This window comes from Hylobates moloch, unplaced genomic scaffold, assembly GCF_009828535.3.
Source record: "Hylobates moloch isolate HMO894 unplaced genomic scaffold, HMol_V3 SCAFFOLD_12, whole genome shotgun sequence".
NCBI classification, from domain to species: Eukaryota; Metazoa; Chordata; class Mammalia; order Primates; family Hylobatidae; genus Hylobates; species Hylobates moloch.
The window spans coordinates 49,842,833-49,862,284 of record NW_026652287.1 but is presented as its reverse complement, the minus strand read 5'-3'; the positions used below and the strand labels follow the sequence as shown (position 1 = coordinate 49,862,284).

General features: G+C 47.3%; 1 protein-coding gene across 1 annotated transcript in view; it reads right to left on the bottom strand.

The window, feature by feature from the left end:
- Window positions 1-4,821: 4,821 nt before the first annotated feature.
- NWD1 (NACHT and WD repeat domain containing 1) overlaps window positions 4,822-19,452 on the bottom strand; it is a 93,577-nt gene continuing 78,946 nt past the window's right edge. The window contains exons 16-18 of the mRNA XM_058425765.1: window positions 14,600-15,150; window positions 9,848-9,953; window positions 4,822-7,680 (exon numbers count right to left, since the gene is read on the bottom strand). Of these exons, the coding sequence (XP_058281748.1) occupies window positions 7,379-7,680; window positions 9,848-9,953; window positions 14,600-15,150 (959 nt within the window). The 3' untranslated portion in view covers window positions 4,822-7,378. The remainder of the gene's footprint in view (window positions 7,681-9,847; window positions 9,954-14,599; window positions 15,151-19,452) is intronic.

Sequence of the window (19,452 nt, the reverse complement as noted above, 5' to 3'; positions counted from 1 at the left end):
TTATTTCTTGATTATAGGTTAAACAAGGGATGGATTATTCATGAGTTTTCTGAGAAAAGGGGCAAAGATTTCCCAGAACTGAGGGGTCCCTACCCTTTTAGACCCTATAGGGTAATTTCTGGATGTTGCCATGGCATTTGTAAACTGTCATGGCACTGGTGGGAGAGTCTTTTAGCATGCTAATATATTATAATTAGTGTATAATGAGCAGTGAGGACAACCAGAGGTCACTTTCACGTCACGCTGATAAAACCCCGCATCCTGGCCGGGCACAGTGACTCATACCTGTAATCCCAGCACTTTGGGAGGCCAAGGTGGGCGGATCACCTGAGGTCAGGAATTTGAGACCAGCCTGGCCAACGTGGTGAAACCCCTGTCTTTACTCAAAAAAAAAAAAAAGAAAAGAAAATTAGCCAGGCGTGGTGGTGGGTGCCTGTAATCCCAGCTACTCAGGAGGCTGAGGCAGGAGAATCGCTTGAACCCAGGAAATGGAGGTTTCAGTGAGCCCAGACCATGCCACTGCACTCCAGCCTGGGCGACAGAGCAAGACTGTGTCTCAAAAAAAAAACAAAAACAACAACAACAACAACAAAAACCCTGCATAGGCAGGTCGCAGTGACCCACGCCTGTAATCCCAGCACTTTGGGAGGCCGAGGCAGGCGGATCACCCGAGGTCAGGAGTTGGAGACCAGCCTGATCAATATGATGAAACCGTCTCTACTAAAAATACAAAAATTACTTGTAATCCCAGCACTTTGGGAGGCCGAGGCGGGCGGATCACGAGGTCAGGAGATCGAGACCACGGTGAAACCCCGTCTCTACCAAAAATACAAAAAATTAGCCGGGCGTGGTGGCGGGCGCCTGTAGTCCCAGCTACTCGGAGAGGCTGAGGCAGGAGAATGGCGTGAACCCGGGAGGCGGAGGTTGCAGTGAGCCGAGATCGCGCCACTGCACTCCAGCCTGGGCGACAGAGCAAGACTCCGTCTCAAAAAAAAAAAAAAAAAAAAAAAATACAAAAATTAGCCAGGCTTGGTGGCACACGCCTGTAATGCCAGCTACTAGGGAGGCTGAGACAGGGGAATCTCTTGAACCCAGGAGGCAGAGTTTGCAGTGAGCCGAGATCACGCCATTCATTGCACTCTAGCCTGGGCAACAAGAGCGAAATTCTGTCTCAAACAAAAACAAAAACAAACAGACAACCCCCCTCCCCCACCCCAGCATCCTGTTTTATCAGCAGGGTCTTTGTGACCTGGGTCTTGTGTCCACCTCCTACCTCACCCTGTGGCTTAGAATGCCTAACCTCCTGGGAATGCAGCCTTGCAGGTCTCAGCCTCATTTTACCCAACCACTATTCTATACATGTGTATATTTATCATGAGGACAATAGTACAAAGACATCTTTTAATTTCATTTCTATTTATTTATTTTCTGAAACAGGGACTCGCTCCGTCGCCCAGGCTGGAGTGCAATGGTGCAATCACAGCTCACTGCAGCCTTGACCTCCTGAGTAGCCAGGACTACAGGCATGTGCCACCATGCCTGGCTAATTTTTTATTTTTATTTTTTTACAGACAGGGTCTCACTAAGTTGCCTAGGCTGGATATTCTTATTTTTATCAAACATAAAAAGGTGCTACTGGGCCAGGTGCAGTGGCTCAAACCTGTAATCCCAGCACTTTGGGAGGCAGGCGGATCACCTGAGGCCAGGGGTTCAAGACCAGCCTGGGCAACACGGCAAGACCTCATCTCTAAAAAAAAAAATTTTGCCGGGCGCGGTGGCTCACGCTTGTAATCCCAGCACTTTGGGAGGCCAAGGCGGGTGGATCACGAGGTCGGGAGATCGAGACCACGGTGAAACCCTGTCTCTACTAAAAATACAAAAAATTAGCTGGGCGTGGTGGCGGGCACCTGTAGTCCCAGCTACTCGGAGAGGCTGAGGCAGGAGAATGGCGTGAGCCCGGGAGACGGAGCTTGCAGTAAGCTGAGATTGCGCCACTGCACTCCAGCCCGGGCGACAGAGCGAGACTCCGTCTCAAAAAAACGGAGTCTCGCTCTGTCACCAGGCTAGAGTGCAGTGGCGTGATGTTGGCTCACAGCAACCTCCATCTCCTGAGTTCAACTGATTCTCCTGCCTCAGCCTCCCGTGTAGCTGAGACTACAGGCGCACCACCATGCCCAGCTAATTTTTTGTATTTTTAGTAGAGTCAGGGTTTCACCACGTTGGCCAGGATGGTCTCTATCTCTTGACCTCATGATCTGCCAGCCTGGGCCTCCCAAAGTGCTGGGATTACAGGTGTGAACCACTGCGCCTGGCCAAAAAAAAAAAATTTTTTTTAAAGACAGTCTGAGTCTGAGTCTGAGTCTGAGTCTGAGGTCAGAGATGAAGCATCAGAGAAATACAATGCTGCTGGCCTTGAAGAAGGAAGCAGCTGTTTTGCAAACTGTTTTGCAAGCTGTTTTGCAAACTGCTGTTTTGCAAACTGGAGAGGGGCAGCTGAGGTCTCCACTCCTATAGCTTTGAAGGGCTTAATTCTGCCAAAGAATCTGAAGGAGCTGGATGAAGACCCTGAGGCTCTCAGTGAGAACCCAGTCCGGCTGACACCTTGTGAGATCCTGAACAAAGAATCCAGTCATGCCATGCCCAGACTCCTGACTTGCAGAAATTATAAGATAAGAAGTGGATGTTATTTTAAGCTTCTAACTTTGCAATAATTTACTAAGTAGTGATAGAGAGTGAACATACTTATGAAGTATACTTGTCAAAAATGTCTATCCTGGGCCAGGCGCAGTGGCTCATGCCTGTCATCCCAGCATTTTGGGAGGCCGAGGTGGGCGGATCACTTGAGGCCAGGAGTAGACCAGCCTGGCCAATATGGCGAAACCCTGTCTCTACTAAAAATACAAAAATTAGCCGAGTGCCTGTAATCCCAGCTGCTTGGGAGGCGGAGGCAGGAGAATTGCTTGAACCCAGGAGGCAGAGGTTGCAGTGAGCTGAGATTGTGCCACTGCACTCCAGCCTGGGCGACAGAGTGAGATTCTGTCTCGAAAAAAAAAAAAAAAAATTAGGCCGGGCGTGGTGGCTCACGCCTGGAAGGCTGAGGCAAGTGGATCACCTGAGGTCAGGAATTCAAGACCAGCCTGGCCAACATGGTGAAACCCCGGCTCTACTAAAAATACCAAAAATTAGTCGGGCGTAGTGGCTGGTACCTGTAGTTTGTGGACTGTAGTCCCAGCTACTCAGGAGGCTGAGACAGAAAAATCGCTTGAACCCGGGAGGCAGAGTTTGCAGTGAGCTGAGATCGCACCATTGCACTCCAGCCTGGGCAACAAGAGCAAAACTCCATCTCAAAAAAAAAAAACAGAAAAATTGTCTTTTTTTGTGATAAGGACGTGTCAATGTGAGTTCATCCATTGTAACAAATGCACCACTCTGCGTTTGTTAGAGTGAGGGATGTTGATGGAGGAGGCTGTGCATGAGGAGGGCATGGGGTAGATGGGAAATCTCTGCACCTTCCACTTAATTTTGCTGTGAACCTAAAACTACTCTAAGAAAAGAGCCTATATAAAAAATTTTACCTTAAATTTAATCAAGCTTTAAGACCAAGGGTAGGCATATATACATAAGTATATATGTGTGTGTATATATATATATGTGTGTGTGTGTATATATGTGTGTGTGTGTATATATATGTGTATATATAGACACATATATATATTTGGTAAATATATATATATTTTGGTAAAGGGCCAGATTAGAAATATTTCTGATGGCCAGGCGCCATGGAATCCCAACACACTGGTGGGATCACTTGAGCCCAGGAGTTGGAGACCAGCCTGGGCAATAAAGTGAGAACCCCTCTCTACAATAAATTTAAAAATTAACCAGGTGTGGTGGTGCACACCTGTAGTTTCAGCTACTTGGGAGGCTGAGGCAGGAGGATCACTTGAGCTCAGAAGTTCAAGGCTGCAGTGACCCATGATCACACCACTGCACTCCAGCCTGGGCAACAGAGAAAGGCCCTGTCTGAAAAATAAAAAAGATATTAACTAACAATTAGTAATTCTCATAGGTGTGTGTGCTTATGTAGGAATATGACCTTCCTCAGACCTCCTTTGGGAGGCCAAGGGAGCACAGATCACTTGAGGTCAGGAGTTCAAGACCAGCCTGGCCAACATGGCAAAACCTCGTCTCTACAAAAAATACAAAAATTAGCTGGGCGTGGTGGCCTGTAGTCCCAGCTACTCAGGAGGCTGAGTCAGGAGAATCGCTTGAACCCAGGAGTCAGAGATTGCAATGAGCCGAGATCGCACCATTGCACTCTAGTCTGGCAACAGAGCAAGACCTTGTCCAAAAAAAAAAAAAAAAAGATAACAAAATATTATTTGTCTTCCAAAAGAAAAGAAAATAAGAAAAAAAAAGAGAAAATATTATTCATCGTGATTGCTGAGCTTTTGGCAACCCTTAATTTTTTTTTTTTTTTTTGAGACACAATCTCACTCTCTTGCCCAGGCTAGAGTGCAGTGGTGCAATCATAGCTCACTACAGCCTTGATCGCCTGGGCTCAAGTGATCCTCCCACCTTGGCCTCCTGAGTAGCTAGGACTGCAGGTGTGCACCACCATGCCCAGCTAATTAAAAAAACTTTTTTTTTTTTTTTTTTTTTTTTTTTTTTGGAGAGACGGGGTCTCAAACTCCTGGGCTGAAGTGATCCTCCTGCCTTGGCCTCTCAAAGTCAAGCATTGACCAGCCAACTGTCAACCTTTCTTAGCAACCAAACTCAAACTCTTTCTCTAATAAATAAACACTGCAAAAGCTCCCAATATAAGCAATAATTTGTTGTAGCATTTTATTAGTAAGAAGTTATTTCCAATGTTTAAATTAGGATTTATTTACAAAACAATCAATTCTCACTGAGGCTGTTGAGATGGACACAGACATTTAAAATCAATTTTATTTGAAATAAAAATGGCAAAGAGTAGCTAATTTTTTCAGGGGCTCTCTTTGCAATTTAAGTGGGCTCTTCAGTTAAATGAAAATAGCAGAAGAATCCTAAATTATTAGGTTGATGCAAAATTAATTGTGGTTTTTGCCAGTACTTTTTTTTTTTTTTTTTTTGGAGACAGAGTCTCACTCTGTCACTCGTGCCGGAGTGCAGTGGTGTGATCTCGGCTCGCTGCAACCTCTGCCTCCTGGGTTCAAGACGTTCTCCTGCCTCAGCCTCCCAAGTAGCTGGAATTGCAGGTGTACGCCACCACACCAGGCTAACTTTTGTATTTTTAGTAGAGACAGGGTTTCACCATGTTGACCAGGCTGCTCTTGAACACCTGGCCTCAAGTGATCCACTCACCTCAGCCTCCCAAAGTGCTGGGATTACAGGCATGAGCCACCAAAGCTTTTGCCATTATTATTATTATTATGAGATGGACTCTTGCTCTGTCACCCAGGCTGGAGTGCAGTGGCACAATCTCGGCTCACTGCAACCTCCACCTCCTGGATTCAAGCGATTCTCCTGACTCAGCCTCCTGAGTAACTGAGATTACAGGCGCTCACCACCATGCCTGGCTAATTTTTGTATTTTTAGTAGAGACGGGGTTTCACCATGTTGTCCAGGCTGGTCTCAAACTCCTGACCTCAGGTGATCCGCCTGCCTCAGCCTTCCAAAGTGCTGGGACCACAGGCATGAGCCACCTTGCCCAGCCGGTTTTTGCCATTATTTTTAATATTTTTAATGGCAAAAACCACAGTTACTTTTTGTACCAACCTTAGTAATCTTCAACACCTTAAAAGCTGCTGCCCAATACATCCAAGCATACATCTTAAAATTACAGTTTAAAATATTTTTAAATGAAATTTGACACTAACATTTGCAGAACTGCCAAAACCTGCCTTGGAAAACTGGTTTGGAAAACGGATGAATGAGACAGCAGTAGGGACTTGTTCAGCTCAAAAGCCTCTGTTTCTAAGGTTGCTTTTATTGAGACTCTGCCGGGAATTCCACAGAGGGGAGAAGGGATAGCCACCTTGAAGATTTAGACTTTCCTGGCATTAAAGTAAAAGCCTGAGAAGACTGAGAAGGGCTTTTAGAAGGCTGTGGGCAAAGAAGAAATATCCACTTAAGTGGAATGAAAACAGTTTGACTGTTGAACTTGCACAAGGCAGATGGTTCAAAAGCAAAGCAGGGAGAGATCAGCAGCTCTTTCTACTTCCAAGAGCCTCCAGTTTTTAAGATTAAAAACCCACATCTTTATCCCAAAAGTTTGGGAGCCAGGGAATAGAGAAGGATGAACTATAACATGTTGATTGTTTTACTGCCAGCTTGAGTCCTGAACTCAGCTCATTAGCCAAAGACGCACATGCCAAATGTGCTATAGATACAAATTCAACCAATCGCCAACTTTAAAAGTCAGAACATTTTTGCATAAAAGTCTGGATTTCTGGCTTTGCTTATTACAACTGGAAGCACTGACAGCAGTGGGCTGGTTTGGCCATGGTGATTCTGGGCTAGAGTCAGGCTGCTCATACCTACCCTAGACACAATCTCTGCCTTCAACATATCCAGTCTCCATCTCTCCCTGCTGCTCACCCAGGTGCCTGGAAGTATCTAGATTAGTCACTAGCTCCTGTGAACATTTGAGTGTGGTGCCTGTGGAAGTGATGGTTGTGCTCTGCAGACTGAAATTGGAGTGAGGTCTAACAGGAATGGGACAGAAGGCTCACTCTCAGAGCTCTTGCACCTTGGACTTGTGACCTGAATCAAATCATAACTACTTCCACAAGGTTCAGTTTCCTCATCTGTAAAATAGATGCAGAAACTCCTGCCCTCCCTAAAGTATGGGTTGTGATGAGGATCAGATGACAGTATCTAAAGCTTTATAAACTGTGAAGTTCTGTGGTCCACATCAGTGGTTTGCTGTATCTCACATTTATCCATTCCTCCTTCATCTGGTACCAGAACTCCAGTTTGCATCTCAGGAATAATCTCTTCTATTCTCAGTCCCAGTGGTGGACATTGGGTCAGTCCAGCCGATTGGAGCTCTGCATTCTCCCAGATACAACAGTTGGTTTAGGGCTAGGTGTATGGGCCAATTGGGACCAATAGAGTTGAGGCTAGGACTGTTGGGAAAGAGAAGCTCTCTTTTCTATTGAAACTGGAGACAGCAGCATATTGGCCACCATATTGCTAACCTGGGGGTGGCAAGTCTGAGAATGAAAATGAGAAAGAGGAAAGAAGAATGGAAAGATGAGAAGAGGCAAGGTCTGGGTCACATAATCTGAAGCCATGGGCCCAGATATACACCAGCAAACATGTTCTTTTTGCTTTAACCAGATTAAATGGGACTAACTCATTGGAGTCCCATATCCCCACAGGTTTTTTTTTTTTACACTATCAGGCAGACTTGTGAGCATTTGTTTGATTTGGTTTCATTTCCCTGGGCACTCTCTGACTCCAAGTTCTGGGGAGCTCCTGCAGCTGCAACTAGCTCCTCTCTCTGCCTGGATTTGACCATCCACACTGCCTTCTTGAAGTTCGTAAGAGAGTCCTGAGGCAAGGCTCTTGCTGAAAGGCACTGGAAACGCTCTCGGATCAGATAACCGTGCCTGGTGGGGGCAATGAAGCCACCAGTGGTTGGGATGATTCTGTTTACCACAGCATGGACAAACTGGACCGTCAGCAGGGTGCCTGTAAGGGTGAAGAGAAGGACACAAATGAGAAAAATTGGGTGTAGAGGTCCAATCCTACACATTCTAGAGTTGGCTGCATGGAATAAAATTCCCGCTATGCCCTCTACTAACTTTGGCATGACATTTATTAGGCCAAAGAGTCCTCTATGATAACAGAACCTACACCTGCTCAGGGCGATTTTTAAGATTGAAAGGCATCATGCAGGTCATGTGTTTAGTGTAGGTTTTTGGCCCAGAGTAAGCTCAGTAAATATTATTGTTGAAGGAGAAGTAAGAGAGATGTTGAACTGGCCCAGGATGGGCTTTTAAGGCCACAATCCTCAACCTTCAGCTTCTGAGCCATCCGTAACTTTATACCAGTTATATATATCTTTGCTATAGCACATTATACTACAATTATAGTGTTATAGTTTACTATGTATCAGATTACAGTGTATTCAACTACAATGTATTAGGCTCCACCTGATATTTATTCCCTTGTTTTGTGACCTTGGGCATGTTTCCTAATCTCTCTGATCCTCAGCTTCTTCATTGTCAAACAAGGATAGCAATGATACTTATCTCCTACCAGTGTCATAAGGGTTCAAAGAGGTAATACACAATGAGTGCCTTTTCTATAGGAGACAGTGTAAGAAAGTGACAAAGGTGTACTGAAATCAGGCAGGTCAGCTTCAAACCTAAGCCTACTAGTTACTCACTGTGTGACCCTGGGCAAGTCTGCCAGCCTCTCAGAGCCTCAGTTTTTGCTCTGTAAATGGGAGTGAGTGTTGAGAGAGTTAAATGACTTAAGGACAGTACCCAGTATACAATAAATGTTAACTCATTTTTTTTTGACAGGGTCTCACTCTGTTGCCCAGGCTGGAGTGCAGTGGTGCTATCATGGCTCACTGCAGCCTCAATCTCCCATGCCTCGACCTCCCATGATCACTTTATCCTCCTGAGTAGCTGGGACTACAAGCATGTACCACCATGCCTGGATAATTTTTAATTTTTTTTTTTTTTTTGTAGAGACAGAGTCTTGCTATGTTGTCCAGACTAGCCTTGAACTCCTGGCCTCAAGCAATCCTCCTACATCGGCCTCCCAAAGTGCTTGGATTGCAGGCTTGAGCCACTGCACACAGCCAATGTTAACTCTTGCTAAGACCTTAGCATAATACTGAGCAGACCAAGAGACATGGTGTTTTCAAAGTGGTTGGTCTTAAAACAGGCTGCTTCTGGCCAGGCGTGGTGGCTCACACCTCTAATCCCAGCACTTTGGGAGGCCAAGGTGGGTGGATCACCCAAGGTCAGGAGTTTAAGACCAGCCTGGCCAACATGGTGAAACCCCACCTCTACTCAAAATACAAAAATTAGCTGGGTGTGGTGGTGGGTGCCTGTAATCCCAGCTACTTGGGAGGCTGAGGCAGGAGAATCACTTGAACCCGGGAGGCAGAAACTGCAGTGAGCTGAGATTGCACCACTGCACTCCAGCCTGGGTGACAGAGCGAGACTCCCTCTCAAAAACAAAAAACAGAAAACAAAAACAGGCTGCTTCTAACATCTATAAGGCCTGGGGGCAAAGAATGAAATAAGACCGACATCCTAGAAGACCCAATATATAAACACTGCAATTCTAGGGAATAAACTATTAAATAGAATATGCTGTGTCCTCTTATATTGATGAAGGAACCCTCACAAACACCTGGAAGGCTGGGAACAGATTGAGAATTCTTGGGCACCTCAGGGTTCTATGCTGGAATGTAGTGATGTAACCAGCCCCCGCTGGGCTCGTTACTAGTGTGACTTGATCCTCTTCTCTTCTCATGCTTCTCAGCTCCATCTCACAACCAGCTCAGACACCCAAACTCCATCCATACCACCCCGTGGCTACTCCTGAGCCCAGAAGTGCACACACCAGGAGGAGTCTATCCTCGGAAGGATGGCTGTATGCAGGAAGCCTGTGCATGCCCTAATGAAAACTCAAGGGAGGGAGTTCTCGAACTCCAGAGCATGGGTCTAGAAGAGGGATTGTGGGCCCTTTGCCTTTGCCTGCAGACACCTTCCTAAAAGCTAAGGGATGCAGCTAGGGGTGGCCAGAGCAGGGCCCTGTAATACCCAGGACCCAGATCAGAGCCTTTTCTCTCCAGATCAAAGCCCAATCCTGCCCTAAAAGCAAAATGACTCACCATCCAGCACACTCCAAACAAGTATAGAGCGATCCTTTAAGCCCACATACACGTACTTGTCATCCTTGGAGAAGCAAGCACATTGGACCCCTCTGCAGTAAGAACTCTGTTGAAAACAGACAATATGATCTCTCTTTTTCTTGGGTTTTTTGGTTGTTTGTTTCTTTGTTTGTTTTTGAGATGGAGTTTCACTCTTGGTGCCCAGGCTGGAGTGCAGTGGTGTGATCTTGGCTCACTGCAACCTCCGCCTCCCAGGTTCAAGTGATTCTCCTGCCTCAGCCTCCTGAGTAGCTAGGATTACAGGCATGAGCCACCATGCCCGGCTAATTTTTGTATTTTGAGTACAGACGGAGTTTCATCATGTTGGCCAGGCTGATCTCCAACACCTCACCTCAGATAATCCACTAGCCTTGGTCTCCCAAAGTGCTAGGATTACAGGTGTGAACCACGATGCCCGACCCAGACAATATGATCTTGATTCCAAACTGAAAGATACCCAGCAAACCAGCCCCAGGGAACCAGGTATTTTTTTGTTTTTGAACAGGTCTGACCCAGGATAGAGTGCAGTGATGCTATCTTGGCTTGACTGAAACCTCCGCCTCCTGGGTTCAAGCTATCCTCCTGCCTCAACCTCTCGAGTAGCTGGGATTACAGGTGTGTGCTACCACACCCGGCTAACTTTTGTATTTTTAGTAGAGATGGGGTTTCACCATGTTGCCCAGGCTGGTCTTGAACTGACCTCAAGTGATCTGTCTGCCTCAGCCTCCCAAAGTGCTGGGATTACAGGCATGAGCCACTGTGCCCATTTTTTGTTTGTTTGTTTTTGTTGTTGTTGTTTTATTGTTTGGTTTTTGTTTTTTGCTTTTTGGTTTTTTTTTTTTTGTGATGGAATCTCGCTCTGTTGCCCAGGCTGAGGTGCAGTAGCCTGATCTTGCCTCACTGCAACCTCTGTGTCCTGGGTTTAAGCGATTCTTCTGCCTCAGCCTCCCAAGTAGCTGGGACTACAGGCTCCTGCCACCATGCCCAGCTAATTGTTGTATTTTTAGTAGAGATGGGGTTTCATCATGTTGGCTAGGCTGATACCAAACTCCTGACCTCAGAACCAGGCTTTGAAGCACCCCACAGGGGGATGGATTCAATGAAAACCTGGAGGGATGGGCAGCACAGATATTACCCCAACCCAGGCACACCTCCATAGAGATTGGATAGAAACGTTTAGAGACATTATGCATTGGAAAGGAACAACGTAGGACTCAATTTCTTTTTCTTTTTCCTTTTCTTTTCTCTTTTCTTTCTTTCTTTTTTTTTTTTTTTTTCTGAGACAGAGTCTTGCTCTTGCTGCCCTGGCTGGAGTGGAATATCACAATCTTGGCTCACTGCAACCTCTGGCTCCTGGGTTCAAGCGATTCTCTTGCCTCGGCCTCCCAAGTAGCTGGGATTACAGGCATGTGCCACCATGCCCAGCTAATTTTTGTATTTTTATGAGAGATGAGGTTTCACCATGTTGGTCAGGCTGGTCTTGAACTCCTGACCTCAACTGATCCACCCCCCTCAGCCTCCCAAAGTGCTGGGATTACAGGCATGAGCCACTGTGCCTGTGCCCAATTTCTTTTTTTGATGGGGATTCAATTTCTTAAATTACTTTGGTTATACGGATGTTAGCTATGATTGTATTTAATTAAAAGCTATGTGCTAATGCCACATGGAATCCTGGATTGGATTCTAGAATGGAAAAAAGGAATGAATTGAAAAGCTGGTAAGATTCCAATAAAGGCTGGACGCGATAGCTCACACCTGTAATCCCAGCACTTTGGGAAGCCAAGGTGGGTGGGTGAAACCCTGTCTCTACAAAAAAATAAAAAATTAGCCAGGTGCAGTGGCGCATGCCTGTAGTCCCAGCTACTTAGGAGGCTGAGGTGGAAGAATCACCTGAACCCAGGAGGCGGAGGCTGCAGTGAACTATGACTGCACCACTGCACTACAGCCTGGGTGACAGAGTAAGACCCTGCCTCAAAAAAAATAAAATAAAATAAATTAATTAATAAATAACAAAAAATAAAAATAAGAAGATTCCCATAAGGTCGACAGTTTAGTTAATAGTACTGTTCACATGTTAATTTCTTCGTTTTTGTTTATTAGTTAGTTTTGTTTGAGAGACAGAGTCTTGTATTGTCGTCCAGGCTGGAGTGCAGTGGCGAGACCATAGCTCACTACAGCCTCGAACTCCAGGGCTCAATCGATCCTCCCGCCTCAGCCTCCTAACTAGCTGGGACTACAGGCACACACCTCCACGCCTGGCTAATTTTTTTTTCTAGAGATGGGATCTTGCTGTGTTGCTGAGGCTGGTCTTGAAATCCTGAGCTCAAGCAATCCTCCTGCCTCGGCCTCCCAAAGTGCTGGGATTACGGGCGTGAGTCGCTGCACCTAATCTAGACTTACAAGGCCTTTTTTTTTTTTTTTTTTTGACAGAGTCTCACTCTGTCGCCCAGGCTGGAGTGCAGTGGCATGATCTCGGCTCACTGCAGCCTCTGCCTTTAGGTTCCAGCGATTCTCCTGCCTCGGCCTCCCAGGTAGCTGGGATTACAGGCACATGCCACCATGCAGGGCTAATTTTTGTATTTTTAGTAGAGACAGAGTTTCACCATGTTGGCTACGCTGGTCTCGATCCCCTGACCTCAGGTGATCCGCCCGCCTCAGCCTCCCAAAGTGCTGGGATTACAGGTGTGAGCCATGGTGCCCAGCCTTACGTGGCCTTCTTAAGCAGCAGCCCTTGCCTTTTACTGAGCATCAAGGAAACGTCAGGAGCTCTCCTAGGAACAAGGGAAACTTCAGCGAGCAAAACACACACACAAAAAAACCTTTTGCCCAGACAGAGCTCACTGTGTCTTCCCAACTAGAAAGTGACTCCAAGACATGGGATAGTGTCTCCCTGTGACCAGGGAGATAGAAAGGGGTGATAGGAAAGCAATCCTTGGTGATAGAAAGGGGACCTGGCAGAGGTTTTTCAATAAATATCAGTTGGATAAAGAAATAGCACGGAGCAGCCAGGCGCAGTGGCTCACGCCTGTAATCCCAGCACTTTGGGAGGCCGAGGTGGGCAGATCACAAGGTCAGGAGATCGAGACCATCCTGGCTAACGCGGTGAAACCCCATCTCTACCAAAAAGAATACAAAAAAATTAGCCAGGCATGGTGGCGGGCGCCTGTAGTCCCAGCTACTCAGGAGGCTGAGGCAGGAGAATGGCATAAACCCGGGAGGCGGAGCTTGTAGTGAGCCGAGATCGCACCACTGCACTCCAGCCCGGGCAACAGAGCGAGACTCTATCTCAAAAAATAAAATAAAATAAAATAAAGAAATAGTACAGAGCCAGGATTAGGGTGAAGACAGTGAAGCAGCACTAAGCCAGCGCAGGATTTGATCCAGTTTTTACCTATAATGTTGAGATTTTGTTCTTCATGGAATTTTGGTATTCATTTTAGATTTTTAAAAATATTGCATTAAAATGTTACTTCTTGGCCAGGTGCAGTGGCTCAAACCTGTAATCTCAGCACTTTGGGAGGCCAAGGCGGGTCACTTGAGGCCAGGAGTTCAGCCTGGACAACATGGCAAAACCCCTTCTCTACTAAAAACAAAAAAATTAGCTGGGCATGGTGGTGCTTATCTGTAATCCCAGCTACTTGGGAGGTTGAGGCAGGAGAGTCGCTGGAACTGGGGAGGCTGCAGTGAGCTGAGATTGCACCACTGCATTCCAGCCTGGGTGACAGAGCAAGACTCCATCTCAAAAAAAAAATTATTTATCTTCATTGCTGAGTTTTTGTTTTTTGTTTTCTTGAGACAGGCCTTGCTCTATCACCCAGGCTAGAGAGCAGTGGCATCCAGGCTCAATCAATCCTTCCACCTCAGCCCTCTAAGTAGCTGGATCACAGGTGCGCACCACCATGCCCAGCTAATTTTTGTATTTGTTTGTAGAGATAAGGTCTCCCTATGTTGCCCAGGCTGGTCTCCAGCTCCTGGCCTCAAGTGATCCTCCTGCCTGGGCCTCCCAAAGTGCCAGGTGAGCCACTGCACCTGGCCTACCATTGCTGAGCTTTTTGGTACTCCTTTGAACTTTGTAGCCAGGTCCGGTGGGTCATGCCTGAAATCCCAGTGCTTTGGGAGGCTGAGGCAGGAGGACTACTTGAGGCCAGGAGATTGAGGCTGCAATGAGCTATGATTGTGCCACTGTACTATAGCCTCGTGACAGTGGGGTCCCTCTCTCCTTAAAAAAACAATGAAAACAAAAAAAAAAACTTTGCTTCTGAGACAAATGCCTCACTTTTCTTTTTTTTTCTTCTTTTTTTTTTTTAGATGGAGTGTCTGTAGTCAGGCTGGAGTGCAGTGGTGTGATCTTGGCTCACTGCAACCTCTGCCTCCCAATTTCAAGCGATTCTCCTGCCTCAGCCCCCCAAATAGCTGGGATTACAAGCATGCAACACCATGCCTGGCTAATTTTTGTATTTTTAGTAGAGACGGGGTTTCACCATGTTGGCCAGGCTGGTCTCGAGCTCCTGATCTCAGGTGATCCGCCTGCCTCAACCTCCGAAAGTACTGGGATTACAGGCGTGAGCCACTGCGCTTGACCAAGTGCCTCATTTTCTTCACCCTAGTCCCATCCTGGTCGATGGCCCATGGTGTGTGCTTAGTAAATGATGGCTATCTATTGGTTTTCCAATGCCTGGGTTTAGTATGAACATGGGGAGGCGGGCCACGCACCGTGTAGCTCATCTCGAATTTCCACCTGCGTGCCTGCAGGTCCCAGAGACACAGCAGAGCATCCTCAGACCCGCTGACCACCAGCTGCTCCTTGTGGCTGACCTCCACACAGGTAACTCGGCTCCTGTGGGCCTCCAAGGGAAACACTTTGGAATTTGCACACTCATAAAGAAAGAGGTCCCCGTTGGTCATGCCGTAGACCACACGGTAGTCCGTCAGAATGGCCACGTTGGAGAGGGTCTCGGGCAGCTGGGTATAAAAGGTGTACCTTGGCCCATCGATGACTGGGCAGGGGTCCCCGGGGGTGATGTCCAGCACCAGGACGATGTTGTCATAGGCGATGGCCAGGCGGTCCTCGCACTTGCTCAGGGACATGCAGTTGACTGCTTTCCGGGCCTCGGGAGGGGGAATGCATATCACGTCCTGCCTGGAATTCAGGGGGAACACAAGGACGACCCCCGACACAAGGCCCGTAAATAGGAGCTTGCGCTGCTCAGCAACCTCCAGACACCTGACCTCACTGGAGGTGTCCAGGGAATCTTGTTCCTCGCCTGCCAGGGAAGAAAAATGAGAATGACTTATACTGAGAGTGAATCACAGCAGCCCTGCTTCCCTGGTGGCTTTTGTTGTTTTGTTTTGTTTTTGACATGGAGTCTCACTCTGTTGCCCAGGCGGTAGTGCAATAGCACGATCTCGGGTCACCATAACCTCTGCCTCCCGGATTCAAGCAATCCTCCTGCCTCAGCAACCCAAGTAGCTGGGATTACAGGTGTGTGCCACCACGCCCAACTAATTTTGTATTTTTAGTAGAGATGGGGTTTCTCCATGTTGGCCAAGCTGGTCTCGAACTGCCAACCTCAGGTGATCCACCCACCTTGGCCTCCCAAAGTGCTGGGATTACAGGCATAAGCCACCACACCCAGCCTGGTGTTCATATTTTTTTCTTTTTCTTTTTTTCTTTTTTTTGGAGACAGTATTGCTCTGTCTGCCAGGCTGGAGTGCAGTGGCGAGACTGAAGCTCACTGCAGCCTCCAACTCCTGGACTCAAGCGATTCTCCTGCCTCAGCCTCCTGAGTAGCTGGGACTACAGGCGCCCTCCACTGTGCCCTATTAATTTTTTTATTTTTTATTTTTTTTAGATGGAGTCTGGCTTTGTTGTCCAGGCTGGAGTGCAGTGGCACAATCTCGGCTCACTGTAACCTCTGCCTCCCAGATTCCAGCAGTTCTCCCACCTTAGCCTCCCGGGTAGCTGGGACTAGAGGTGCACGCCACCACGCCCAGCTTATTTTTTTGTATTTTTAGTAGAGACGGGGTTTCACTATATTGGCCAGGCTGGTGTTGAACTCCTGACCTCAAGTGATCCGCCTGCCTCGGCCTCCCAAAGTGCTGGGATTACAGGCATGAGCCATCGCGCCCAGCCTATTTATGTATTTATTTATTAAGAGACGGAGTCTCATTCTGTTGCTGGGCTGGAGTGCAGTGGTGCGATCATGGCTCACTGCAGCCTCAATCTCCTGGGCTCGAGTGATTTTCCCATCTCAGCCCCCAAGTAACTGGGACTACAGGCTCGGGCCATCACACCCAGCTAATTTTTGTAGAGACTGGATTTCACCATGTTGCCCAGGCTGTTCTTGAACTCCAGGGCTCAAACGATCCTCCCACCTTTGCCTCCCAAAGTACTGGGATTACAGGCATAAGCCACCATGAATTGTCCCATCTTGAAGCAAGGGGGCCAGACTTGTGTATTCCCACATCAGGCAGTCATTGACTGGGGCCATTTCAGTGGGCAATTCCCAGGAGTAAAATGAAGGTGGGGGCACCCTTGGGTCTGCGAGAATTGGACAGTGAGGGATTTCTGAGTTTCTCACCAACGGTACTTGGCACAGTCCTGCTGGGAGGATAGAGGTATAGAAACTCCTTGTTAATGGCAGGGTGCAGTGACTGACACCTGTAATCCAAGCACTTTGGGAGGCCGAGGTGGATGGATCACCTGAGGTCAGGAGTTTGAGACCAGCCTGGTCAACATGGCAAAACCCCGTCTCTACCAAAAATACAAAAATTAACCAGGCGTGGTGGCAGGCACCTGTAATCCCAGCTACTTGGAAGGGAGGCTGAGGCAGGAGATTGCTTGAACCCAGGAGGTGGAGGTTGCAGTGAGTCACGATCACGCCACTGCACTCCAGCCTCGGCAACAGATGGAGACTTCCTCTCAAAAAAAAAAAAAAAAAAAAAAAAAGGAAAAGAAAAAAGAAGCTCCTTGTTAATGATGAAATAATAGGAGAAAGGAATCCTGATTTTCAAGCTGATTCTCAACTTCATTCAGTCATTAATTTGGCAAACATTTTTAGAGTAACAGCCCACTAGGCAAAGCTCTGGGGGTTGGCAGGGAGCAAGTCAAGTGAGGTTACAATTCTCGAGGTGCTTGTTTGCTAGTTGCAGGGTGAACCAGGGCCCAAGGAAATGGAGAGATGCCTGGTGCAGTGGCTCATGCCTGTAATCCCATCTATTCAGGAGGCTGAGGTGAGAGGATGGCTTGAGACCAGGAGTTCAAGGCCAGTCTGAGCAAAAGAGTGAGACCCCTGTCTCTGCAAAAACATTAAAAAATTAACCAGGTGTGGTGATGCGCGCCTCTAATCCCAGCACTTTGGGAGGCTGAGGCAGGCGGATTGCTTGAGCCCAGGAGGTCAAGACCACCCTGGGCAACACAGAGAGACCCTGTCTCTACAAAACACACAAAATTTGTCTGGGCGCAGTGGCTCATGCCTGTAATCCTAGCACTTTGGGAGGCCGAGGCGGGCGGATCACTTAAGGTCAGGAGTTTGAGACCAGCCTGGCCAACATGGGGAAACCCCATCTCTACTAAAAATACAAAAATTAGCACAGGCATTGTGTTGCACACCTGTAGTCTCAGCTACTCAGGAGGCTGAGGCAGAATTGCTTGAACCCGGGAGGCGGAGGTTGCAGTGAACTGAGATCACACCACTGCACTCCAGCCTGGGTGACAGAGCAAGACTCCATCTCAAACAAAACAATACAACAAAAATAAAATATAAATAAATAAATAAATAAATAAATAAATATTTTTTAAAAATTTAAAAGTCTCCAGGAGACAGGCATGGTGGTGCACCTGTGGTTCCAGCTACTCAGGAGGCTGAGGCAGGAAGATCGCTTGAGCCCAGGAGTTCGAGGCTGCACTGAGCCGTCATTGTACCTCTTCACTCCAGCCTAGGCAGTAGAGTGAGCCCTGTGTCTTAAATAAGACAGAACAACAAAAAAAGAGGCCCCAGGGAGCTTCTTTGTCCCTTTCTACCATGTGAGGACAAAGAAAATCTGGCCATCCATGACCCAGAAAGAGGACACTCACCAGATACCGAATTGAAAAAAAAATTATTTTAACCCAAGACACCAAAGTTGCTGGCACCTTGATCTTGGACTCCCCAGCCTCCTCCAGAAATATGATAAATAAATTTCTGTTCTTTCTTTAAACTGAAAAAAAAAAAAACCAGAGAGACAGGGTCTCTGTTGCCCAAGCTGGAGTGCAGTGGTATTATCATAGCTCACTGCAGCCTTGAACTCCCCAGCTCAAGCAATCCTCCTGCCTCAGACTCTGGAGTAACTAGGACTACAGGCGTGTACCACCAAGCCTGATACCTTTTAAATTTTTTTGTAGAGGTGGGGTCTCACTATGTTGCCCAGGCTGGTCTCGAACTGCTGGTCTTGAACTTCTGGCCTCAAGTGATCCTCTCTCCGCAGCCTCCTAAAGTGCTGGGATTACAGGCATGAGCCACCATGCCTGGCCCCATTTGCTGTTCTTTCTAAGCCACCCAATCCATGGCATTCTGTTGTAGCGGCCAGAATTGACTAAGACTGGTGCTGTGCCTCTTCCAGGGCTCCCCATGGAATGAGGCTGAGGGGGACTTTAGCTGAGCCTGCATTCTTGCCCAACCCTTTCCCCCGCCAGCCCTGTTTTCTCATCCCCCTCTGGGGTTCTCCTGGAAACACCCCTCAATACATCACTTGTGCAAATATCCTCATCACAGACGCAGCTTCTAGGTAACCTGAATTAAAACAGGCCAAACGAAAACAACAAGACTGCCAACTACCTCATGCAGAAAATGTATAAAATGAAATCCTGTTTTTGACCAGCTACTTGCTTTTTTTTTTTTTTCCCAGGGGGTGGAGTCTCACTCTGTTGCCAAGGCTGGAGTGCAGTGGTATGGTCTTGGCTCACTGCAGCCTCCACCTCCCAGGTTCAAGCAATTATCCTGCCTCAGCCTCCTCAGTAGCTGGGATTACAGGCACGCACCACCACGCCCAGATAATTTTTTTTTTTTTTTTTCAGTAGAAATGGGGTTTTGCCATGTTGGCCAGTCTGGTCTCCAACTCGTGACCTCAAATGATCCGCCCACCTCAGCCTCCCAAAGTGCTGAGATTACAGGTGTGAGCCACCACACCCGGCCATGACTAGCTGCTTTCCACCTGATTGAAGTTATAGGCGTGTTATGGACTGAAGATTTGTGTCCCCCCACAAATTCCTATGTTAAAATCATCACCCTCCATGGGATGGTATTAGGAGCTGGGGCCTGTCTTAGTTCATTGGTGTTGCTAATGAAAGCCTGTTTTTGACTAGCTACTTTCTACCTGATTGAAGTTATAGGAATCTTATGGACTGAAGATTTGTGTTCCCCCCCACCACCAAATTCCTATTTCAAAATCCTCACTCCCCATAGGATGGTATTAGGAGCTGGGGCCTGTCTAAGTCTGTTGGTGTTGCTATGAAGGACTACCTGAGGCTGGGTAACTGACATGGTTTGGCTGTGTCCCCACCCAAATCTCATTTTGAATTGTAATAA